Raw genomic sequence first — 25,147 nt, forward strand, 5'->3', positions numbered from 1 at the left:
CAGTCCAGGGTGTGCTGGGCTCCTGGCTGGCTGGCACCATCCCCTCGCCGACAGCAGCAACCCTGGACCCCTTCTCAGGCGCACACACTCGAAGCCTGAGGTTCTGCCCTGGAGCTCTCCCCAGAGATCCCAGTACCTGGAATCAACTACAAAGCATAGGCCCTGAGCTACCCTAGATTTTCCGCAGGCAGGTTGCAGGGCAAGTCAGCATCCTGTCACAGGCAACAGGCTTGTTCTAGTGCCTGGTTTCAGCTGGAGTCATTGAAAAGTGTTTTCAAATTCATATTTTAAAAATGAAAACTTCCTCAACAAAGCTCTAAATTTTCCTGAAACGTGTAAAGGAAAAGGACTAATAACCTCTCTGCATGCAGATGGCCCCGGCTTCTTCTGCAGGAGGGTCTGGTGCCTGTAGGTCTGAGGGGGTCTCTCTGTTGCAGCCCTATTTAGGCCTAGCCACTCGTCAGCAGTGAATGCTGAATCCCTGCTCAAGGGGGCAGAGAGGTCACCCTGAATGGGGCAGTTCTGATGCTGCGGCAGCTGGTTAGGGAGAAGGGCACATGTTCTGATAATTCGTCCTTGGGTTTACTTACTTGGGCTTTTATAATTCTTTCTGTTTGCATTTTTATGAAGTCCCAGTAGTCCCCATCCCACCTGGATTTTTGAACTCCCCACATTTGCTGGGCTGATCTCCTGGAAGTGGTCTGGCTAATTAGGACCAGACACCAAGGCTGGTGGGTAACAGGCTTGCTTGGTTTTTGGAACTTTTTGATTTATGGAGTTTTAAGTATATACCCATACACATACCAACATGTACCAATACTGAAACATACACCAGTATATTTAAGGATGTACCAAAGCCACACGGGTGGTGTGGCACAGTGGCAGGGACTCAGGAGAGCTTTCTCCTCACACGTCTGAGCTGCGTGTCCCAAGGCAAGTGGGTCAGTTCTCTCATCTGTGAAATCACAGCGTTTGTTCATGTCATCTCAGAAGCCCCTTCCAGTTCTAACAGTCTGTGATTCTCCTGTCTTGATTTTTTTAAATGTAGATGGGATCCTACTGGGGCTAAGTGAAGTGAAATCCATATCAATTTATGAACATTAAAAAAATGAATGCCTGGTGCAAGTGAAGGGTGAAATGTTTTAATGTACAAACAAGCTCCTTGGTTATGCCCACTGGGCCCTGTGTCTTCTATACGTCTGGAAAAGGAAACACTCCTTTGGCTGCAGGGAGAGGCTGGAGTGGACGGGAAGGGTGCCAGGGCCCCGGCCAGAGCCTGGCTCCTCGGCTTGTGGGGAGGGACTGGATCCAGATCCATTTCCAGGACCAGATGAGGTCACGACGTTCTAGCGTGGTCACTGCTCCTTTCCCCCACCTGGCCCTTCTTCTCCTCCTCCTGAGCCCTAGGGACATGATTCTGGAACAGATTTATTTATTAGGGACCTATGGCTCTGTAGGTGTCAAACAGTGATGCCAGAAAAGTTGCTTTCCATACAACAGGCTAAATTAGAAATAACTCAGTTTAAGACAGAAAAGATACAAACCAGGGGTGTTGGCCGAGGCTGGTTCAGAAGTGCAGAAGGCTGTTCAAAAGAGGATCCTCTGTGCAGTAGTAGAAATGGGCAGGGCGAAGTGACACTGGATTTGGACCATCTAGGGAGTGTCGCCTTGCTTCCAGGGAGCTCCAGGAAAGCTTTTCTGAGATGATGGATTCATCACTTATGGGCCTCACTGATGGCCTGACACTGCAGACCCACTCTGTATCTCACCTCTTATAGTTCTGCCAACAGCCCTATGAGGTTAAGTACTCCCCAGTTTACGGATGAGGAAATGAAGCCTTGGAGATGTTCGGTCACAAGTGTGGGGTTAAACTTAGACCTGGCCAACCTGAGAGCCCGCCCTAACCACTGTCCCATCCCACCTGAAGGATGGAGCCCGCTTGGCGAGCAGGAGGATTCTCTCCACCAGCGCAGCCTCAGTTTCTGCTTGGGGAGTTCAGTCTTATTTCTTATCTCCCCACCCCCACCCTTAGTCCAGGGAGCAGCTTGTACATTTCATTCACTAGTAGTTGGCATAGAGCCAGAAATGCAAAATGATGTCCGTCCCCCCCCCGCCCCCCTTCCCATAGGCAGGGTGGTGTAATTTATCTGTTTGGATCAGATCATTTGAGAAACAAGCTTTAGGGATGAAATGCAGCAACTCTGTTGATGTCATCATGGGACATGGCCCCAGAGAGTAAAAAGCCATAAAGCTTTAGCCCGTTCAGAAGAAGTTTGCCCTTTCAGAAATAGTGACTGAAGTTACAGTATGATTAATAGTGGTTAATATTAGAACCATGAAGTGGTAAACTGTTAGAGATGGAAGTGACCCTCAGGAGTCTAGAGATAGTGTCCCCACTTTACAAGCAGGACACTGAAGCCTGAAGAGAGGTGGGACTGCCCAGGGCAGAGCCAGGACTGAACTGAGGCCGAGGGCCCTCACCCACCCACCCCACCCCCGCCCCATGCTGCTCTCAACTTCTGTCCTCTTAGTGGTGGCACAAAGCACCAAGAAAAACATTCCACATAGACGACTCATGCTCATATTTGTAAGGGCCTCCCACCATGATTTTCTTTTTGCTGTTCCTGAAGATAAGGGTGACCCTATAGGAGGAACCTCTAACAATGAACTTGGCTGACTCACGATTTTTCAGTCTTTCTGCTGAAGTCAGAGCATGGAACAGTCATGGAGAAGTGAATTGCATGAGCAGCCTCCTGTGTCTGTGTGTTTCTATCTCTTGATGGAGCTTTTTGTTAAAGGTTTTCCTGTGATTGGATTGTGGGCTTTTTTTTTTTTTTTTTTTTGCGGGCGGGCAGTGTTTTTGTCTGTTTTTTGCATGGAATGGTGAAAGAGTGAGTCAGAGTTTGTAGCTGGTTTCTTTCGACTTAATTAAGGAAGAAAAAGGTTATTCTGTGAGAATACCAGATGTATTATATGGTTCTGTAATGATCATTTTGTCTTCACTTTTGAAACCTTTGCCTAAATGTGCCTGGAGGTAGCTATTGAGCCCCACCCCTCGCAAGCAGGCTCAGTTCCCTGGGTGCTCACAGAAGGGAAGGGGTCTTCTTCGGTGCCTCAGAAAAGATGTTTCTTGGCTCTCTGGGCCCTTCAAGTCAGGTCTGTGTCCATCCTTGCCATTCACACCCTGTCTCTCCCCTGAGCAAGGTCCGCAGGCGTGCACTGTACAGACAGAGCTCGCTGGTCCCGCACCTTCGCCCTGCATGCCTGAACTAGTCTCAGACTCCGCCCCACAGCACTCCAGGCACCACTGCCGGGTTTCACAGCTGAAACCAAGGCGTCCTTCCTAAGAGGAACCATATGGGCAGAGCTTGCAGGGGGAAAGGCTTTCCTGTTGGCACCGTTAGGTCTATAAAAACCATAAGGTCACTGCAGTTCAAAGTTATGCATCAAGGAATAGAAGTGCATGGGTTCGGGTGATTCTCCTGTGTTTCAACCTTTGACCACCTCTTGTAACCCCAGAGCAGAATTAGTCATTACCGCACTTGCTCAGACCCCTGCGGTAGCTCTTGTCACAGTAGATTGAAGTCCACCGGGGGACTACCTCTCCCATGGGCCCTCCAGGGCAGGTGCAGCGCCCAGTCCCTCTCTGCGTCCTGCATCTCCTTTGCTGCCTGGTCTCCAGCACACGTCCGTGATGTTTCTAGGGTTGAATCAAGTGGAGGAGAAAAAACACCCGTGTGCCAGATGGTGGCTCTGGGTGGGTCCCAGGGCCTCCTGACACTAGCAGGTGCATTTCAACATTTCTTCTACTTCTGCTCATGATCCTGCTATGGGGGAGGGAGATGTGCCCAGAGACCCTGGTAGCACTGGGACCACAGGCAGCTTTGCCTTCTGGTCGCTGGCTGGGAGAAAACCTTCTTCTCCCCATAAGACTACTTCTTGGTGCTCTAGTGCTGGTGTCTTTGGTCGGCACCTTCTGCATCTTGGCTTCACAAGCTGGGCAGAAGAATATCCGATAGATTAACGGAAAATGAGTCAAATTCTTAAATTTTTAAAGAGATTTTATGCTTGGTACCTTCATGCACTCCTCCCTCTAGAATACTTCCTCTCCTTCAGTATATTTAAAATAAGAATTTGTTTGTGAAGTATTAGGTTTGTTCACAGATTTTCTAGAGTGCTTCTTGTTGGGACAAGAAAAGATGTAGCTGTAACTGAGATGTCTTGATGGCCTCTCAGCGCAAATCTGGAAATCAGAAGAATAAGCTGGCGCCAGGCACAGCGGCAGGATTCAGTTTGGTCCCCAGGCTTCTTTTCTTGGGAAGTTGGATGGACAGGATCTCTTCCTGTCGGGGGACTTTGTGGGCTTCCTCAGCAGATCACGGAACTGAGGGCTCCCCGCTGTGGAGGCGCCTGGCTTCTTGGCATTTCCTTTTGCCAGTCAAGCCCCTGAGGACCCTTCATCACCCTCCTCGCCCTCTTGCCACATTCCCCAAGGGTCAGCCTGGAGGCAGAGATCACATCTGTTTCATCCCCGGGCACACAGTGCATCCGTGGCACCACTTAAAGCGTTTCTTCTTCCCACAGCCAGCATGCCCACCAGTGAGACGGAGTCTGTGAACACGGAGAACGTGAGTGGGGAAGGCGAGAACCAAGGCTGCTGTGGGAGCCTCTGGTGAGTGGGGGGGAAGGGGGGTGCCCTGAACTCTCAGCTCCTCCTGGCTTCTTAGAGAAGCAGATATGAGGAAGACACCCAGATTTCAGGGGAGCCCTGAAACCATGGCCTCAGGTGCAAGAGGGGTGGGCGGGCTCACCCTGGACCCCTTGGTCCTCCCCCTAGCCCAGATCCCCCAGACCCCCAGCATTTCACCTGCCTCTTCCCTCAGAGCGGTCTGTCCCACTGAGGTGGAGCCTGCCGCGGGCTGAGCCAGGTAACCCGGCAATTCCCCTGTGTCCACTAGGTGCTGGTGGAGAAGAAGAGGCGCCACCAAGGCCGGGCCCTCTGGGTGTCGGCGGTGGGGGTAAAAGGCCCGATTCTCTGAGCCTGGTGCTGGCGTCAGTGCTTTGAAGGGCTTGTATGGCAGAATTGCTGATAGAATGTGCTACATATTTAAGTTTTCTTCACTCACGGGGTCTCCCAACCTCATGTATAGTGGCTGGATAACGAGACCCTGCCCTCCTAGGCTCACGCACTTTGTCTGGAGCCCTGTACCACCCTCTCCTAACCGTGGAGGATGCCATCACTTTAACACCCACTGGCTTTTTTCTAGACGAGCTGGGCTGCAGCAGCGGGTGCACCAGCAGCGTGCAGCGTGCAGAGCATTGCCTGCTTTTGGGGGAGGCCCATGCGGTTTTGTTTGCTTTCTGCTGCTGTCCTTTGGGTCTTATGTCTGTTGAGTACAGGTGTCATTTTTAAGAGAATCTGATCTCCTTGGCAGAGGTTCATAAAAATGATGTGTTAGGAGCAGGAAACTCAACAGTTCATGAGGTAGATTTGCCTCCTCTCTCTTGCTCTGCCCTCCTACGATAGCATGAAGTAGGCAGGGAATGGGTTTGTCTTGCCATTTTACAGATGAGCACACTGAAGCTCCAAAAGGTGCGCTGCTTGCCCAAGCTCTCGCAGTGAGTGAAGAGCAGAGCTAGGACTCCGAGCCCAGGGCTCCTTTTGCTGTAGTAGCAGCAGCATGTGCTGCTGTTGAGATGTGAGGCTGAGCGGTGGGCAGGAGAGGGCCTGCTGGCTGCAGTGTGAGGAATTTGGGTGAGGGGAGAAGAACCCCTGGCATCACCACCTGTGCCAGGGCTGCTCAGGCAGCTAAGAGTCTTCTCTTGCTTGGCCCCCTGCTCGGCGCTCACCCCAGCTGGCCCGCTGCGGGAGCCGGGGGTGCTGGGTCCAGGCTTCCATGCATGGCTTTTATGATATCTCTGCTGAAATGTGGGGGGAGTGTATCCTCAAGACTTCCTAACAGGAATCATATTCTTTTTGTCTTTCTTTCAGTCAAGCCATCTCAAAATCCAAGCTCAGGTCAGTATCTTCTTTCTGTACTTTTTCTTAAGCCTGTGTGGGTTTTTTATGTTCAGACTTCTGAATTTTACATAGAGTTGCTCTAGACTTGGTTTTTCACTCTGTGGGCACTAACATTCATGTAGAAGATGAATCTGCCCAATAAACAGTAAGTACCTGCCTTGGAGAACAGTGTAGTAGGTGCCAAAGATTCCCCCCCTTCCAAAACAGACAGACCAATAAGATGCAGCAATGAGCAACGTTGTGCCTACTAATCAACCCTTTACATCCCCTCCCAGAGTCCTTTCTCTAAGAGAGATACTTCCTGTCACTTCTCTGCTTAAAGCTTTTCCATGGAAGGAAGTTCAAGAGGTCTTCTGAGTTGCTCGTAATGTTCTCTTTGTTGCTCTGGGTGCAGGTTACACAGTCTGTTGGTAAAAACTCATTCAACTGTATACCAATGGTTTGATACTTTTCCATATAAGTATTATTTTTCAGTTAGAAATAGTGTTTTACCACTATATACAAAACTTAACTTGAAATGGAATAGAACTACATGTAAAACTTAAAACTCTAAATATTCTAGAAGAAAACATAGGAGAAAATCTTAGTGACCCTGGCTTAGGCAAAAGTTTCTTGGGTACAACACCCAAAGCACTGGCCGTAACAGGAAAAACTGATAAATTGGACTTCATCAAAATTAAAACTACTGCTCTTTGAAAGAAAAAGATCAGCTGTAGACTGGAAGAGAAAATATTTGCAAAACATAATTGATAAAGGACTAGTACCCAGTATATATAAAGAATAATGTCAGTAATAGGAAAACAACCCAATAAAAAGTAGACAATAGATTTTTAATAGGCATGTAGCCAAAGAAGAGATACAGATGACAAATAAGCACATGAAATGACCATTGGTCATTAGGAAAATGAGAATTAAAAATCACAGTGAGATACCATGACACATCTATAGAATGGATCAAATTAAAAAATCTGGCAATCCCACGTTTGACAAGGATGCAGATCAATGAAAATTCTTATACATTGCTACATGTCAAATGATACAGCCATTTTAAAAGCAAGTTGGCAGTTTCTTATAAAGTCAAACATATATTTACCATATGACCCAGCAATCCCACTTCTAAGGTATTTATATAAGAGAAATGAAGATAGGTATCTACACAGAAAATTTTTTTCATGAATGTTTATATTCATAAGCATTATATATGTATAATTTATAAATATAACATTTACATGTTTATTTAAAATTGCCAAAAGCTGTAAATAACTCAAATGTCCATCAAATGGTAAAGGGTAGACAAATTATAATTCATCCATATGATGGACTAAAACTCAGCAACAAGAAAGGAAAAAACTACTGAGAGATCAACAACACAAATGAATCACAAATGACTTTTTACTAAGTGAAGGAAGCCAGTCTTAAAAAGCTATATGTTGTATGATTCTGTTCATAGCATTCCAGATGAAGCAAAATAATAGAGAAAGAGAACGAATCAGTAGTTTCTGGGGCTGAGGTGAGCAGAGTGGATTAACTACAAAGTGCCATGAAGGAACTTTATTGAGTGATGGAAATATTCTACATCTAGATTGTGGTTACAGACTGTAGAACTAAATAGAGTAAATTTTACCATATGTAAATTAGATCTCAGTAAACCTGACAAAAAAAAGGGGACTTCCCTGGCGGTCCAGCAGTTAAGACTCTGCCCTCCCAATGCAGGGGACACAGGTTCAATCCCTGGTCAGGGAACTAAAGCCCTTTCATGGACTTCTTGTTGCCAGAGGGCATTTAAATTCCTTCATAATTTGGCCCCCAGCTCACCAAAACATGGTCTCATGTTTTGACACCCTTCCCAGACTCTGCACTTTGTTATTCTGGACTGCTTTCAAGCCATCAAATGTACCACACACTCAGGTTCTTCCCATCCAAGTCTCTTTGGGGGAGCTGAGTGGAGTGCCCTGCCCTCTCCCCCCGGCTAACTCTTACTCAGCTATCGAGAGCCAGCCCAGACCTCAGCTTTTTGAAGAAGCCTTCCCCAGCTCTTCCAAAGATCCCTTGCAGCTCCCTTCTCTTTGCTCCTGTACCCAGTACCCTGGGTGTAACACTTGGTGTGGATTTATAATTACCTGCCACAGCCCAGTATACTATTCAAGGACAGGGGCCATGGACCATGCCTTCATCTCCACGTGCCTAGTGCAGGGTTTGCGGGGATGAGACAGTCCCCTAGATTTGGGAGACACCTGTGACTTGTCACCGTAGCGTGAACAGACCCACCAAGGCTGGATCTTGTTCAGACCGCCTTGCTTATGTGTACTGAATTATGCATCACAGGAGAAACCCAGTCTTGTGGGGACAGTTTTTAGTGTCCTCAGTGGACTTCTTCTATGCTGGTTATCATGTTTCCAGCTGCCATTACCATCAGAAACCACATAGCAAGAGCAGTAACCAAATGCACCTTGCTTGTTCCAGGTCTTGCCAAAGAGCTGGCACAACTCTTTCTTTGGCCCCTGGGTTACAGTGTTCTTAGCAGATCGGTGCAGCTGAGTTGGCCAGGGCTACAGCCCTGGACACAGCCTGGACATTCTTCTGACTCAAGCACCTAAAGGAAGCGCCCACCACCCCCCGTCACTGAGCACAGGCTGGACAGAGCTGACACTGCCACTCGGCCAGCCCTTCCCTGGGACCCCCTTCACCAAGCCATCCTGTGGCAGGGAACGTTTCCTATAGGGAGACGGGCTAAGGGAAAGAATACTTTCTCTAATTACGTACTGCAACTGCGAATTGGTAGAGGACATGCTACTTGTCTGTTTGGCTCAGCTCATTCTATTTGTATGGAAACATGATTCAATATTAGCTTTTCTCCTGAAGGTATATTTTGAGCATCCCTAGTTAGAAAGGGCACCTGATGACTCAGGAGTACTCAACGTCGACAGCTCTCTCCGGCTCCAGAGGAACCTCCAGATTTAAGAAAGGACTGAAAGTTTCCCTAAAAGGAAAACTTGGGTTTGGGAGCACTTCGCTGCCTGGTAAATTCCGCATGATGATTAAGAGATGTGTATGATAAGCTGATCTCTCTGCCCTGAGAGCTCGGACTGATCCATGTGCCTCGAGGTGGGCACGTGAACTGCATATGTGTACGAACTCATGATTCTGTGAATATCTAGATTTCCTAACTGGTTTGAGGACTGCATATGACAAATTATGGGGCTATCTAAAGCCATAGGAAGGAAACTGATAGCATGATCAAGTCAAGACTGTGCTTTTAAAAGTTGTATTTTAAAACCAAAGTAATTTGTCTTACGAGGTCTGGTCATTTCTGTGCCATTTGTTCTCATCTTTCCTGCCTGCACCCGGACCCCAGCTGGGAGCTCCAGAGTGCAGCTACTCTTCAGTGTGGTGTTCATCAGGTGCTGCATCTGTCTTCCAGGGAGTAACGTTTGCTTCTCTTTCAGCCGACGCTGGCGCCGCTGGAACCGCTTCAGTCGCAGGAGGTGTAGGGCTGCCGTGAAGTCTGTCACGTTTTACTGGCTGGTTATTGTCCTGGTGTTTCTCAACACCTTAACCATTTCCTCTGAGCACTACGACCAGCCTGACTGGTTGACACAGATTCAAGGTATAAGCAGAAGCCGTTCTCTTTTTGTTCCGAATAGGGGATCCCTGAGGCTGTCTGACTGCAGTCTAGTCTTTTCTGATGGACATAGGGTAGCATCCAGGACCATTTCCAGTGAGCAGTAGCTTGGAAGGCGGCAGAACCAAGCACAGGGCGCACCTGGAGAGGGGGTGTGGTCTGTGAACACCTTGAAGCTGATAACTCCAGAGCAGCTCATTGTCTTCACCCTGTGACAACCTGGGATCAAGGAATCAGGCAGCTGGAAGGGACCTCATAATCCCTTCTCCCCGTCTCCACTGGAAGCTTTGCAAGCGGTGGCTGTTCACCTACCTCGAATGCCCCAGCAGGGTGGTATGGGAGCTCATCCCATTCTGAGTTCAGCAGTTTTGAGCCATTGTGAAGCCCTGCCTGACATCAAGTCAAATCTGTTTCTGTCTGACTCTCCAGCCTGCTGGGTGGCATTTTCTGAAGTGATCTTGATAGGCAACTGCTTCTTAGATCATGGTGCTTTAAGGAAGATCCAACAGATTTTTTTTGTTACTGATTGAAACAAACAAACTAAAGCCACGTGATGACCTAAATGCAGAATTGTAGGCTTTCAGGGCTCAAAAGTATCAGAGATTATGTGGTAAGCTGCCCCTCCCCATTTTACAGTCAGTGAAACTGAGGCCCAGAGAAACCAAGGAACTTCTCCAAGGGGCACATGTCTGGGTAGTAGCCAGAAGCAGGACTAGAGCCTGACAGACAAGCAGACCATAAGCGTTCATGCCACATTTCTGTAATTGGGGCAAGAGCAAAGACGAGGGCAGAGGTTCTTGGGGCACTTCTGGCTGGTGAGAGGGAGGTGGTGAGGGAGAGGTCAGAGCCACTCCCGTGACGAGATCCCAAGGACATGTGCCCCTTTGTCTTTCTAGATATCGCTAACAAAGTCCTCTTGGCTCTGTTCACCTGCGAGATGCTTGTGAAGATGTACAGCTTGGGTCTCCAGGCATATTTCGTCTCTCTTTTCAATCGGTTTGATTGCTTTGTGGTGTGTGGAGGAATTACTGAAACGATCTTGGTGGAACTGGAAATCATGTCTCCTCTGGGCATCTCTGTGTTTCGCTGTGTTCGGCTCTTGAGAATTTTCAAAGTGACCAGGTGAGGACGTGTGCATCTCACTGCAGGTGTTTTCTGAACGTGGGTGGTGGTCAGCCCTGTCCCCGCCTGGGGGACCTTCTGCTCCATCCCCGGTGGCGCTCTGGGCTCACCCCCTTGTCTTGACTTGCAGGCACTGGACCTCCCTGAGCAACTTGGTGGCATCCTTGTTAAACTCCATGAAGTCCATCGCTTCGCTGCTGCTTCTGCTTTTTCTCTTCATCATCATCTTTTCCTTGCTGGGGATGCAGCTGTTCGGCGGCAAGTTTAATTTTGACGAAACACAAACCAAGCGGAGCACCTTTGATAATTTCCCTCAAGCGCTTCTAACGGTGTTCCAGGTGGGTCCCCCGCCATCCTTGCCCTGGGCTGCACCTTAGGGGATGCCTTCTCGTCTGTCCACGAATCAATAAGACAGAACACTCCATTGTTATTGTATCAGTAACCTCTGCCCTAATAACACTGATTAATTTTGTGCCATTTAAGTCATTTGTTTTGCATCTCACTCCAGATCTATGTGCTGTGATTTCACGTTTTTGTGAGACCACTAGTTGTATTATGAAATAATCAACCCCAAACTTGTGTTTGATTGTATGAGGTTTCTGAGGTTCCTGTGACATAGGCTCTAAAATCCTCTCTTGTCCTTTGCTAATTTTTGATGGCAGGCAAGTTTTGTAATCCTGGTTATAATGGATTTATGCAGAGAAGTGACTTCTAAAGCCCTAATGCCTTGGTGTATAGTCAGAGGAATCAGGGTGATTAAAGAGTTGTGACAGCTTTCCGGCCCTTTGTTGTCCTCCCTCGTGTGATGTAATGGGGACACACAGACTCTGAGGATGTCTCTGCTGTTGGGGCCTTGGCGGGCATCGGGCTGAGAAGGGAGCAGCAGTGTCAGAGGTTCACAGGTGGCCCCCAGCCTCTCCACCCCACCTGGCTGTAAGCTGAGGTGTCCCAAACCCCCACCTTGTGTATTGTGAGCTGAAGCCCTTCCTTAGAGCCTGGCAGGTAGATTTAAAAGACCCATCTGCCTAGGAATTCCCTGGCGGTCCAGTGGTTAGGACTCCTTGCTTCCACTGCAGGGGGCGTGGGTTCCATCCCTGGTCGGGAAACTAAGATCCCATAAGCCACGCAGCGCCCTTGTTGCCCTCATCTGCCCTTGTTGCTTTTCACATGCGATGCCAGCAGCGAGTCCTGCGGGAGAGGAGGGAAGGCCTGTCAGGAGGGGCAGTGGACATGGACAGCCCACGGTGGCTCCTCCAGTGCCCAGCTCTGTGACTTTGGAAAGTCACTATTTTCTGAAAAATGAGAGCCTCGGGAATGATCTCTAAGGTTTTTTCCTACTTGGACATTTCGAAGTGAATGGAATTACTGTCGCTGCTCTCGACCTGGCCTATAGCAATAAAGTGTAATATAACTCAGTTTTAATTTTTGGCCACTGATGAGTCTTTTTTTTTTTTTTTGGTACTTTCAGAGGAACATGCATGGTGGCGGTGGTTTTTGTAGTACGTGTGCACGGCACAAAATTCTAATGTTAAAAAAGCATATAAAGTGACAAGTCTCCCTCCCACCCAGCCACCAATTTCCCGTTGTCGGAGGCAACCACCATTAAGCAGATTCTTTGGTATTCTCCCAGTATATTCGCTCAGATGTAAATAAACATACCTACCTGCCTGTCGACCTACAGATGAATTTACACGGATGGTGGCTCATCCTACATGCTTTTTTCCCGTCTTTCCTTTTAACACCTCACATGTCCTTAAGAACCTTGTTTATTGGTCTGTAAAACGCTTCTGCCTCCTTTTCAATGCTGCCGTGTTGTGTGGTGTGGGTGTGCCAGAATTCATGGGTCCAGTCCCCTGCTGATGAATATTCCACTGTGTCTCGTCTTGGCTGAGTGGATGACCTTGAAGATACACCATGGGGCACGTGTGTGACAGTAGGTCTGTAGGATAAATGCCCCAAGTGGCATTGCTGGTTTAAAGGGTGTGTGTCCATTTTTAACTTTGACGCTGTTGCCCAGGTGTTCTCTTCAAGGCTGTGGTAGTTCATCCTCCAGTGATGGGGTGTGGGGACTGCCCCTTGCCTAACTCCCTTTCACCATAGTGAGTGTTCAGACGTTTGGATTACTGCCAGTCTGGTAGATGGAAATGGTATCTCATTGTAGTTTTAAGTGATATTACTGTTGTCAGGAGTGATGTTGAATGTCTTCTCATGTGAGCAAGAGCCATTTATAGTTCCTTTTCTGTGAATTGCTTTACCTTTTCAAACCATTTGCCAAATTTCTATTTGGTTGTACGGCCTGTTTTCTCTGGGTATGTATATACGTGTTTAAATGCACAAAGGTCCTGGAGAGACACACCAACAGCATGCTCCTGGGGAGGGGACCGAATGGGCTGGGGTGTAGTCAAAGGGTACACAAGTCTTATGTGGAATGCTATTTTACTTTCACCAGAAGAGTTAACTCATGTATTTATGTGATTAAGCATAACATTTTAAAAACTATAGGATAACGGATGCATTTGTTCAGTGAAAACTGAACTGTGAAAGGCAGGTTACACCAGACACGGGCAGCCCCCAGGAGCTCTGGGAGAACCGTGGGAACTGTGAGTCCACCTGCCCGCTGATCCCAGTTTTGGCTTCTTAGATTCTGACAGGTGAAGACTGGAACGCTGTGATGTATGATGGCATTATGGCGTACGGGGGCCCGTCGTCTTCGGGAATGATCGTCTGCATCTACTTCATCATCCTCTTCATTTGCGGTAACTGTATCCTTCAGCCTTCGGGCTGACCCGGGCCACCTTGTTGTCCCTGTCGTGTTTGCTATCTTCCTCTCTGAGTTTCCCCATGGCGATGGTGGTAGCCGTTGTGGTGGGGAGGTGAGTGCCCTCACCTCACTCTTGTGCCCTCCTTCGCTGTTGCTAGGGCAGCACAGGAGAAGCAGAGTCTCAGTCACGCTTTGAGGAAGGAGAGCAGCCACGGGAGGGAGCCTGAGATGGCACGTGGGCTGCACCCGTGGTCACCCACTCGGCATGACGTCCCATCTCCTGTACAGGTCCCAAGGGATGGCTTAGGGCAAAGCCCTGTTGTTCTCCATGCCATCACCCCTGCGGGTGTAGGGAGGAAAAATGTCCCTCTAGCTTCCAGGTACTTTTGGCTGGCTAGTAATCAAATTGAGGTAAGACAGATTAAGGGGAGGAAAACAAATATAATTTCATACAACATCCCTTGAGCTGTTTTCCCCTTCATCTCCTCTGGCTTGTTAGTGAATTTTCTTCAGGGTGGAAACCCCAGTGCAAACCTATGGGGACAATGCTTTGTTCTTCAGTCTATTATATGGAAGTCCGTCTCTCAACACATAGAAATCCTAGGAGTCTCTCATGCAGCTCCAACAGCCCTGCTGCAGGGAACTACCCTGCTCCCCCTGCCCGGCTCTCTGCATATGCCTCTTACTGCCTGTGGGTCCTGCTGGAGTTTGGGGTGGCATTTCTCCATCTTCCCAACTAAATGAGAAGCTTCTTGAGTCACCGATCTCTTTTTGTATTTGCACATCTCGTGGCTTACACCACAGGGTCATGCACAGACAGCCCTTGGTCAGTGTTTGTTAAATGAATGATCAGTGTTTTCTTTTTCCACTCTCCTCGTGATTCATTCTTTAGACCACAGCCATATACTGGCCCTAATCTGCAGAGAAGTATTCCCTGGCCACTTTCCAGTTAGATATTGTTTTCTTTGTAGTGCATGTATCACTCTCTGAAATCCTTAAGTAGTTTATGTTCTGTCCCCCACAGCTAGAATAGATGCTCCTCAGGAGCTTGGACTCCAGTCTGTCCTGTTTCCTCCCATGTCCCCAGCACCCAGAACAGTGCCTGGTACATCAGAGGTGCTTGACAGATGTTTTCAAATAGATTCCACAGCACACCACTGTTTAGGAGGGCCTGGTGGGTAATGCTTCTGAAAACAGATAATGGGTATTTGCTCTTGGAAACCACCCGTTACAAACGTGTAAGATTTTCCTGTGGTTTATTACCCAGCATTTTCTTTCTACTACCTAAAAGAATCTCGTGTCATTGTAAGACTAGAGATACGGTATTTCTTCGTTGCGATCATTAGCAGGGATTCCCAGTGCAGTGATTCCAGCACAAATCGTTTTCTGAGCCGTGATTGCACCACGTCTGTCAGAGGAGAGCTCGTGTTGCGAAGCCGTTGCCAAGCCCAGGACAGACTGCTTCCCCAGGCTCATGGCCGCTCTGTTAAAAAATAATCCTACTGTACCAAAGGTGTTTTGAAAGTCTTCATAGAATCCACTCACATTTCTATCCTCTTTAAAGACTTGAATAGGCCAAGCATGACTTCCCCTGGAAGCCTGCTCATCATCAGCGCCTTGTTAGGTTATGTTTGTTGACATGTTCAGCAACCTGCCTGAGAGTTCAGATTGCGGAGGGCGTGTGGGACCGTGCTGTGCCTCTCCTGTCTTGGGGTCCCTGGGCTCCCGTTGTCTTGCACGCAGGTGGCGGTACGTCAGCTAGAGGGAAGCATCAGTCAGAGAAGGGAGTCGTTTTGACCTATTTATTGCCCTCTGATCCCTGTGCTTCTCCAAAATGTACTTAACTGCTAACAAGTAAGAAACAGGCATCGTCTGATTTGGGAACCTTATTCAGGATATTTTTTTCAGTCATTCAAGGAAACCACACATAGAACATTATAGTAAGAGCCAAAAACCTGATAACTTGTTCAGTCACCTAACTTTTTACTATTTGCAAAAATGAAATTCAACCACAATAGACTAAGATACAGCCACCGGGGGACAATGCAGAGGAGTAGTCCAGCGCCATCAGGCAATAAGGCAGGTGTGCTGGAGTCAGTCAGTGTTTGTGGAATTAATGAACGAACAAGGTATTCACAGACTCGGAAGGTCATTTCAAATAAGAAAGGCTCAGGCTGCCTTGTGTGATGGGATCATCATTTGAATAATGTGTAGCCTTTACAGGGTCTTATTTGGAAAGGACACCCCAGATAGATACGTTGTGGGTGTGAGTGTTTTAAAAGAAAGAAAACAAAATGCATAAAGCAAAATGCAAAATGCATAAAAACAACACGCTTGTGTTATAGATTGTTTTATGCAATGTGTGTCGTAGACACCTAGATGTATAGACACATGTGCACAAGCACATACATGCACATGCATGAAGGGGGATGTTGGCGTTTGTAGGTTTTCATGGGTTTTGGTGAGTCTTAATTTTGTGTTTGGCCAGCTTATCTTCTACAGGTTCTAGTTCGTTTTTTAAAAAAGTGGGACTCAGGTCTCCTAGCTTTACCAAGTGAACATAGCACTAGGGGACAGTTACCTGTCACCAGCCTCCTGAACACGGGGGTGTTTCATTACCATTATTGACCGTGTGTAGCTGCATTTAGAACCGCGTTGCATCCTTAACATTTTCAAATTAGATATTCTACTGAATGTCTTCTTGGCCATCGCTGTAGACAATTTGGCTGATGCTGAAAGTTTGAATACTGCTCAGAAAGAGGAAGCTGAAGAAAAGGAAAGGAAGAAGATTGCCAGGTAACCCCATTTTCACCTGGGCGGTTTGCTGAAGGGTTTGACCCAGGGAGCCATTCGCAGGTGGGGCCTGCCAGGGCACCGGACTCCACAGCAGCTGCAGCTCCTGTGCTGCTGCTTTGTGGGGATCCTGGCTGGTCCTGTGAGGCCGACCAAAGAGGATGGACTCTTGGGCAGAACCCAGGCCCTTGGCTCTCATCCCCTCGGAGCTGAGAGTAGGAGTCACACGTCCCCATGCTTAACGAATCACTGCAGTTAACTTTGGCATCATAAAATAAATGATGCATTCAATGCTGATTAGCTCTTGGATGAGAATTTTAATAAGATGATCTGTGTAATGAATCCAGTGCAGTGAGGTGAACAGGAAGCTCTGGGTGTGGGTTGTGCTATGTTCTTGCGATTAGGGTTGTTGCCAATTAAATTCTGTCCTTCACTGGGCCACTGTTGATTCAGAATCCTGATTAGCTTTTTTATACAAAGCAATATGGTTACTTGGGGGTTTTTTGTTCTCTTCTCTCCTCTTCTCTGTAGAAAAGAAAGCCTGGAAAATAAAAAGAACAACAAACCAGAAGTCAACCAGATAGCTAACAGTGACAACAAGGTAGATGTTACATTCTCCACTTGGTTTCAAAATGATTCTGTTGATATCACCATAAATGTACCCTTTACACCATGACAGTGTTGTGTGTGATATTTTGGAGTAGTGAAAGTGTGGCACCCCGTCATAGACACTGGCTTTCCAGGGGTGTCTGAGTGAATTAAGGCACTTAGCTCGTGGTTAACAGTATTTCACCAGAGAGCTGGTATGATGCATCCTGAACTGGTCTGACCGCTTATTTTTTCTTGATCGGAATGATGTGGTCAGGCCTGACCTGTGTCAGTATCTTCTCAGTGGGGATTAAAATCAAGGATTGCTGAAAGATGTCTGTCCCCAGAGGGTGGGTGTCTCAGGATCAGAGGGTCTGGGTGCTCAGGGCCCTACTATGAAACTTCGTGCACCGTGTCAGCTCTGGATTTTTCATTAATTTGTTCATTTATTCAGTGAGTCAGTAAATACTTTTTGAGTGGTGACTGTGTGTCAGATACTGGGGATCGGGAACGGCCAAGACCAGCGAGGTCCCTACGTGCGTGGGGCTCTCAGTCTGGCGGGGCGGCAGGAATCTGTAAGGCAGTTCTCATGTAGCGTGGGTGCCAGTGTTGGGAGAGGAAGAGGCATGGGTGGGGCTGGCTGTCCATGGCTGGGCAGGGGTTACACCAGTTTACTCCTCATCTGCCCTCAGACCTTCTGTTTTCAGCAGAGTCACCATCTGGGGGCACCTGCTGTCCCGACACACTTACATACAGCGCACACTCTGGAGACAATTCCTCTGCCCCTTGCTGAATGGCAGGGTTGAGCCTTTACTTGCCCCTCTCAAGTACATTTAAGTCAGTCTCCGTTCCTCCCAAGACCTCTCTGTCTTCCCAGGTCACCATCGATGACTACCGAGAAGAGGATGAGGACAAGGACCCCTACCCGCCTTGTGATGTGCCAGGTATGTGGTGGAGGCCAGAGACAAGCTCTCAGCGCATGAGCCATATGTCTTTGCTCTCACTCTGATCAGCGGCTGAGTCTGCGGCTGGCTGGCCCAGCTGGGCACACGCGGGGCTGCCGAGGCTTCCGAGGCCACGGGTGCAGGCCCCTCGTGGGCCTGTTAGCTCTGCTTTTTCTCATGGTTGTGGGCGGCTCATGTAACCTAGGCTCCAGGGGGTGGGGAGAGAACGTGTAGGTGGAGCAGGGCAAGCCCACACTGGGCTGGGACGTCTCTCTAGGAGATGGCCAGTTATCAACACTCACCTGATACTTTCACCTCGACTGAGGCCTTTACTGGCTGACATAGGAGGGACCGTGGAGTCAGGGAGCCTGGGGGCCTGTGGGTGACTTGAAACCCCACACGGTTTTTCAGGCTGGAGCTGAGCACAGAGGTTGCTGGGGACGCAGCAAGGTGCTGGGGGGATGGGCAGTGAGAATCCCACAGCTGCCACCTTCACCTTCGCTCAGATCTTAAACTGCTGGGGCCTCATGCCCACAGCTACGCATGCTCACCAGACGGGCCACTTCTCAGCCCCTCCCCACCCCCACATACTCTCCGTTCGGATTTGGAAGGGTTTTGATTAATGTAAGCTGATAGATGATGTTAACGGTTAAGCCAAATATTCATATGAAATTGAGGATGACCACTGAAACCCAAATGCAGTCTTTGTTTATTTCATGCCTAAAAAAAAGTGTCTCCTTTAAAGTAGGTGAAGAGGAAGAGGAGGAGGAAGAGGATGAACCCGAGGTTCCTGCTGGCCCCCGTCCTCGAAGAATCTCTGAGTTGAACATGAAAGAGAAAATCACCCCCATCCCCGAAGGGAGCGCTTTCTTCATTCTTAGCAAGACCAACCCGTAAATATCCCCTTTCTAGTTGCACAGCTGCCCCGTCTCCCCCAGGAACCTACAGGTTGCTTGAGGGTGGCTGGGGATGGGGTGAGGGAAGATGGTTCTCAGCCCCTTTCTGCGCCTGAGCGTCAGGGCCCCCAAGCCCCCTCGGACCCCTGTCCTGCTCCAGCCTTGCCTTTGCCCTCCGTTCATCTCTTCCTAGCCTTCCTGTGCCTGGACCAGGGGCTTAGGGGTGTGACCAGGTCCTGGGAGAAGTGCTGTTCCAGATTCTCCTCCCCCCAACCCCTGCACTGGGGCATCAGTGGTGCAATACTGTGGCTTGGTCAGAGCCCACAGCTCTGGTGTGCCGTGAGTCGTCACTTGTGAAGTGTTTTCCATCCAAAGGACCCTTTCTTCACAAGGGGGCCTTCTGTTAAGATGCTGTGGGGGATGAGGATTTTGACCAACTTCCGCAGAGTATCTTCACCCCGAGATCCAGTTTAGTTGATTACTTTTCCCTACTGGGTTTGATGGTGATAAAGTAATAATCGCTCAGTGATATTGTATAGATGGTGGCTATTCAGTTCAGCTCCCTGATATCCTGCTTAAAATGCATTTCTCTTGTTAAAATGATCAGGTGCTCACCAGGAGCATGGTCATTACTCACAAGTACTGTGAGAGGAAGATGTGTATTTACTAGCTCGTTTCTAGCTTTCAAATGATCTGGGAAGGAGTGAAGTGCCAGGGGGAATCAATGGCTCCTGGAAAGGTTTCTAGAATTGCAGAAGCAGTTCTGGGCTGTCAGCGAAGAACTCCATAAATTCACAGGCTCCAGGGAGACATAGGTGGGAAGCAAGGGGGGCTGCAGTCTTACCGACTTGAAGCCTGGATGGTAGTCTTTATCGCTCATTACCGTTGACAGTTTGGGTATCTCTTTTAAAAAGTTATTCAGCTGACTCCCTGACATCTACAGCTCATTACCTCTGCCTATATTGGAGGAATGGATTGATTTTCCCCCAAAGCTTTGAGCACTCCTGCCCTCACAGCACTGGAAGGCCTTCCCTTGCTGCTGATGGCTTGCAGGCCCTCCAGGGACCACATCCCAGCATTAAGCAGCCCCAAAAGGGAAGATTTTAAGCAAGGGGTCACCTTCCTATAAAGTGGACTCCAGTTTTTAAAGTGAAAAAAAACGTTTCAAAGGAAAACCTACGTGTATTCTATAGACAAAAAAAAAAAAAAATCTTTAAATTCTCAAGTCAAATATTGAGGCTAAGGGAAGTCAGGCACTAACTTCACTAACTAGCCCATGGGACATCAGGGGCATCAGGAAAGGCTCTGATGGCCTGTGGAGCCGTTGTGAGAGCCAGGGCTGGGGGTGCTGAGCACGTGCAGTAGCATCCTTCTAAGATTCTTGCATGATGGTGTAACTTTCACTTGACTTTCTCAGAAGTACTTGTTGTGGGTCGACTCCCCCTCCTCCCCACAAAAAATAGCACTTATGACGGAATCTCCACATAACAGGAGATTCCACCAAGCCTCACTCACCGTGGTCATGTTTTGATACAGCCCAACTGCTGGGATAGCTCCTGTTCTTTGTGAGCTGTTGGCATGAGCTCTGACCTCGGTCTCTGTTCCAAGGCAGGGAAAGGGAGCAGCTGGGCTTCATGTTATGGTGGGGATATGTCACCCTCAGACCTGGACTGGAAATCTGCCCCTGGTCCCTACTATCTGGGTCACCTTTTTTTTTTTTTTTTTTTTTTGGCCACACACCACTCGGCTTGTGGGATTTTAGTTCCCTGACCAGGGATCACACCTGGGCCCTCGGCAGTGAAAGCATGGAGTCCTAACCACTGGACCGCCGGGGAATTCCCATAGCTGGGTCGCCTTAAGAAAGTTCTTTCACAGGCTGAAGCCTCAGTTTCTTCACCTTTAGATGGACGGTGTCCACACTTTTAAGGTCTCAGTGAATGGTCTCTGTGGTGTGTCCATACAGAACACTTGGGGTCTGCCTTCCTGGGGTTTCCAGGGGCTGATGGTCCGGTGGGTCCGTTTGCTGGCTCGGGGCTTGGGCGGCACAGGGACAGCTGTCCTCCACCTGGTTCGTCACCGCGGAGTGGCCCTAGTGTGCTGAGGGCCCGGGGCCTTCTGGGGCTGCGTCCATGCGGCGGCTTTCCCCGCAGGATCCGCGTGGGCTGCCACAAGCTCATCAACCACCACATCTTCACCAACCTTATCCTCGTCTTCATCATGCTGAGCAGCGCTGCCCTCGCCGCCGAGGACCCCATCCGCAGCCACTCCTTCCGGAACACTGTAAGCCCCCAGCGAGGACGGCAGGGCGGGGCTCCCCGGGTCGGCGCTGAGCTCTCGGGCAGAGGCGGCGTCCGCGCAGGGCCTTCAGGGGCCATGAGGACAAAAGCTCAAGTGGGCCTCTTGTTCACCTGTAGGCATTTTGTTTCAGGTTTGTCAGTGCCAGAGAGGTTTTGTTTTATGGGCACAAACTTTTATTGAATCATATGTTTTACCCCTCGTTTCAAATATTCTGCAATAACTGAGTATTTTCAGGGGCTCCGCTTCTCTACCTCTCCGTTCCTCGCTGCCAACATCTTGGTCCCTCTTTCCCCTTCCCTGGTCCAATTCACATGCACACCTATTTTGAGATTCCCGCCGGGTGGCAGCATCCAGCAGGAGAGAAAGTAAAATTGAAACCAGGTGTGCTACATGCCCGGGAGCTCTTATGTAGGGTTGGCGGGAAGACTTAAATGCACAAAGCTACTTGGTTCTGTTACTGACAAGAAATACAAGTTAGGGAAATGACAGATGTGGACCTGAAGGGTTCAGTGGAGAAGAACTACGTTTTGGTTAGTTTGGGGCAGGAGGTGGCTTTACAAAGAAAACAAGCAGAGGGTTTAGTCTTGTATTTGTAATCAGTTTCATAATTTAGGGCTGGCTCCCTTCCCCAGCATCGATGTTGGGCAGAGACTGATACCTAAATCAGATCCTGCCTGAGCAGTTCAGTCTCAGCAGGTCAGCTGTCAGCACTGAGAACAGTCCAGAGGCGAGACAGCTTCAGAGGACTGTAGCCTGTTGACTGCCCGGCCTCAATACCGTAGCGCAGTTTCAGATGATCGCCCAGAAAGCTGCCCGGGGAGGGAGGCCCGCAAGTGTGCGAGGCCGTCAGGGGTCGCTGCCTTGCCTGGTTGGTACCTCTTTTGGTACGAGAGATTTTTAGAGATTTGTGGATTTAGACAAATCACCAGATCAGTGTCCCATGATTTCAGTTGTGACAACCAAGCCCTGTGCTGTCTTTTCATTTCCAGTGCTCTTGGTTTGAAGCCTGGCAAACCCAATCTATCAGATTGCTGAAATTCAGGCACCCTGATACGAAGATTAAAAGATCTTCCCCTCAAAGCATGTGTGGGTGATGTAAAGATGAAGGCCCTGAGCCTGTCTCAATCTGTACTCAGAGGTTAGGGCTTTTGTTAAGGTTCTCGAGACTGTCTAAACACTCAGATGGAACAAGGCCCTCAGTGTCACTGGTTCCATCCGAAAGATGAGACACAAGGGGGAAAAGCTGTTCGGGAAAAAAAATACCATTATGTGATGGACTAGATCAGAAGCTAGTCCTAGAACACAGATTGACAAAGAGTTCATTTACATGCGGGCCTCATGTTCTAATTTTTTATTGTAATTGCTTCCCCATGGGTTTATTTCCCTGCCACTTTTCCCAAGAATGTTATTGTTCTTTTTTAATAGATGTACATATGTATGTGTGTCTTGTTTTTAAAATGCCACAGTGTTTTTATTTGACTGTAGTCAGAACACTTAACATGAGATTTTCCTTGACAAAATTTTAAGGATACAAGACCGTATCCTTAACCCTGGGCACCATGTTGGATGGCAGATCTCTGGAACTCACTCACCTTGTATGACAGGAACTTTACCCACGTCCACCTCCCGCAGCCCCTGACAACCGCCATTCTGCTTTCTCTCTGCGAGTTTCACTACTTTAGATACGTCATATAACTAATATCATTCAGTGCTTTTTTTGTTTTTTAAATCCTTAGCTGATTCATTAGTGAAAAAGAGAAAGGAGGCAGAGTGAGGAAAGAACAACCTGCGTCCAAGAGCTTTGACCCCGGGTACCAGGCCGAGTTGTTGGCTTGTCGGCAGCTGTGTCATTCTTGGCTACCCATGTGCTTTCAGCAGGCACAGCCCTGCTGCGACCTCGGAGGGGCTAAGGAGGAGGGGCAGGGTTCCCCGTGGGCAGCCTTGGTAGTGTACTGGGAAAGACCTTTTATTGCCTGGCCAGAAACACAGATACACAGAAGGGTTCCAGCAAAATGTATAAATCCCCAAATGGAAACAGTTTGGAAAATGAATAATACTGTCTGAAGAGAGAGAACTTCAGCGAGGAGGGCTGCCTTTGAAACAGAGGTCCTCGCCTTAGTGTAACAGTAGTAAGGACTCCCCTGGGGTGGGTCCCACACGGACACAGCAGGGCCCGTGGCTCTTGACTGGCATATCGGAGGCCTGGCTTCCCTCTCAGCAATGCAGAGACTGGCCGCTTGGCCTGAGCAGCTGCCCCCGTTCTCAGCATCCACATCTGTGAAATGAACGGAGTTGGCCTGGGTGGGCTCCACGGGTTATCTTCCAGGGCCGCTCTCTTCAGTTCCCCCAAACCACAGAGCCCAGTTGTCATGCAGATAAGCAGCCAAGATGGCCTCTTCCAGTGGCAGAGTCTCGGCTGCTGTGTTTGTGGCTGAGGATTCCCTGTGGGCAGCCTTAGGCCCACTGCTGCCCACCTGCCCGCCCTTCAGCCCGCATGGCTCTGAGGAAAAGCAGGGACCCCAGAAGGGGTTAGCAGGACTCCACTGGTTGGAAAGGAGACGGTATTCTCAGAAATGCTGATAAAGTGGCCTGGACCATCATTCAGAGGCCAAGTCAGTCCGTTCTTTGAATGGGCCCAGCAAGGAAAAAACCTGCCTTAAGAGAGAGAGCAGTGTTAGATGCAGAGCAGTGGGCAGGAGGAAGATGATAAGTGAAACTCTTCCTTGCAGATTTCTCCAGCTGGGCACATTGGTGGGGGAAGGGTGTTTGCTCCCTGATTGAATGGGCTGGAACTGGAGGGGACACGTGGCCCCACTTGGTGCCACTAATACCTTTGTTTACATTTTCCCTCCAATCCAAAGTTCAGCTGAATCACAGCATATTTCATTCTACCAAAAAGGCAGTTAAAAATCTAAAATGTACGTGAGACTAATTTATCTGGTGCCACAAGTTACCTATCAGCATGGTGCTTTCATAAGTGAGCCTCTGTCTGCCCAGAACACGAGGCTGGGCCGGGGGCGGAGGGGGGCAGTCACCAGGAGTGGTTACAGGAGGTAAGTATCCCCAAAGCTCTTGGTTGGACCAAAGTGGGGCCCTTTGAGCATCTCTGCACTTTCCTCCAGGGTGGCAGGCGTATCCCGGGAGAACGGGTCTCTGACCGCTTGTGGGCCTGTAGCTGTTGGGGTTTGTCCGGATGCCTTTTTCTCATCTCCACGTGTTGTGCCTTGCAGATACTGGGTTACTTTGACTATGCTTTCACAGCCATCTTTACTGTTGAAATCCTGTTAAAGGTAATGGCTTTTTCATTGATCCTCGCATACTCTAAAGCAGCGGTAGCAATAACGGTGGCAATTCTTTGTTTACCTTCCAGATGCTAGGTTATGCAGATTATGTCTTCACTGGTACTTTTGCATTTGAGATCGTTTTGAAGGTAACAGGTGCCACAGGAGTGTGTTTCAGGGGCCTGCTCCTGTGTGTGACACACGGCCAAGGCGCGTGACGTGCTTCTGGCTATTTTCAGTTTTTGTCCTCTGTGATCAAGCTCCGCTTTTTTTTTTTTTTAACCAAAGGATTTTTTTCCTGTAACCATTCAACTTGTTTTTGCTGTTTCTTTTTAACCTTTGAATGCATGTAGGAGCTACTTTGGCTTCCTAATAGTGATTGGAAATTATATTTTGCTCCTTTTTTAATGTCCTCTGAAATGTGTCAACTGATAACAGATACAACACTATGTGTGAACTTTCTTCCACCCTTCTTGACATCAAAGTCAGAGGAAAAGCATTTCTTCTGTGAAGGGAATGTCTCTCTTCTCATTTCTTTGACTGCATTACGTTTTCAGTGCCCTAAAAGAGTAACACACTATTTTCTTGCAACAGGATTTGCAAGATAATGTGGGTCTCTTTGTGTTAAGATATATCTGTTTTAATGGATGGGCTTACATTTACACAAACGAAAAGAGCACCCTCTGGACAGGGGGCCCGGAATGTACTGCCCATGCATGAGTTGCCAGTTGCCATTGCTGCATGTGGTTTGTGTACTGGTTGTGAAGGCCACCCTGGGGAGAGCTCGTTCCTATGTACTCAGAGGTCTGGAGACCCACAG

At 48.6% G+C, this 25,147-nt stretch overlaps 1 protein-coding gene across 3 annotated transcripts in view; it reads left to right on the forward strand.

Moving 5' to 3' along the window:
- CACNA1D (calcium voltage-gated channel subunit alpha1 D) overlaps window positions 1–25,147 on the forward strand; it is a 322,894-nt gene that overhangs the window by 230,465 nt on the left and 67,282 nt on the right. For 2 of the 3 annotated variants that reach the window (XM_060109148.1, XM_060109149.1), the window contains exons 10-21: window positions 4,585–4,672; window positions 5,993–6,019; window positions 9,469–9,629; window positions 10,541–10,766; window positions 10,897–11,104; window positions 13,408–13,528; window positions 16,209–16,323; window positions 16,852–16,921; window positions 17,786–17,852; window positions 18,598–18,745; window positions 20,899–21,028; window positions 24,277–24,336. In XM_060109148.1, the coding sequence (XP_059965131.1) occupies window positions 4,585–4,672; window positions 5,993–6,019; window positions 9,469–9,629; window positions 10,541–10,766; window positions 10,897–11,104; window positions 13,408–13,528; window positions 16,209–16,323; window positions 16,852–16,921; window positions 17,786–17,852; window positions 18,598–18,745; window positions 20,899–21,028; window positions 24,277–24,336 (1,421 nt within the window). Of the gene's footprint in view, window positions 1–4,584; window positions 4,673–4,958; window positions 5,019–5,992; window positions 6,020–9,468; window positions 9,630–10,540; window positions 10,767–10,896; window positions 11,105–13,407; window positions 13,529–16,208; window positions 16,324–16,851; window positions 16,922–17,785; window positions 17,853–18,597; window positions 18,746–20,898; window positions 21,029–24,276; window positions 24,337–25,147 lie in introns of all 3 variants that reach the window. The other variant, XM_060109147.1, reaches the window with a different exon arrangement.

The sequence above is a fragment of the Mesoplodon densirostris genome, chromosome 10, assembly GCF_025265405.1.
Source record: "Mesoplodon densirostris isolate mMesDen1 chromosome 10, mMesDen1 primary haplotype, whole genome shotgun sequence".
NCBI classification, from domain to species: domain Eukaryota; kingdom Metazoa; phylum Chordata; class Mammalia; order Artiodactyla; family Ziphiidae; genus Mesoplodon; species Mesoplodon densirostris.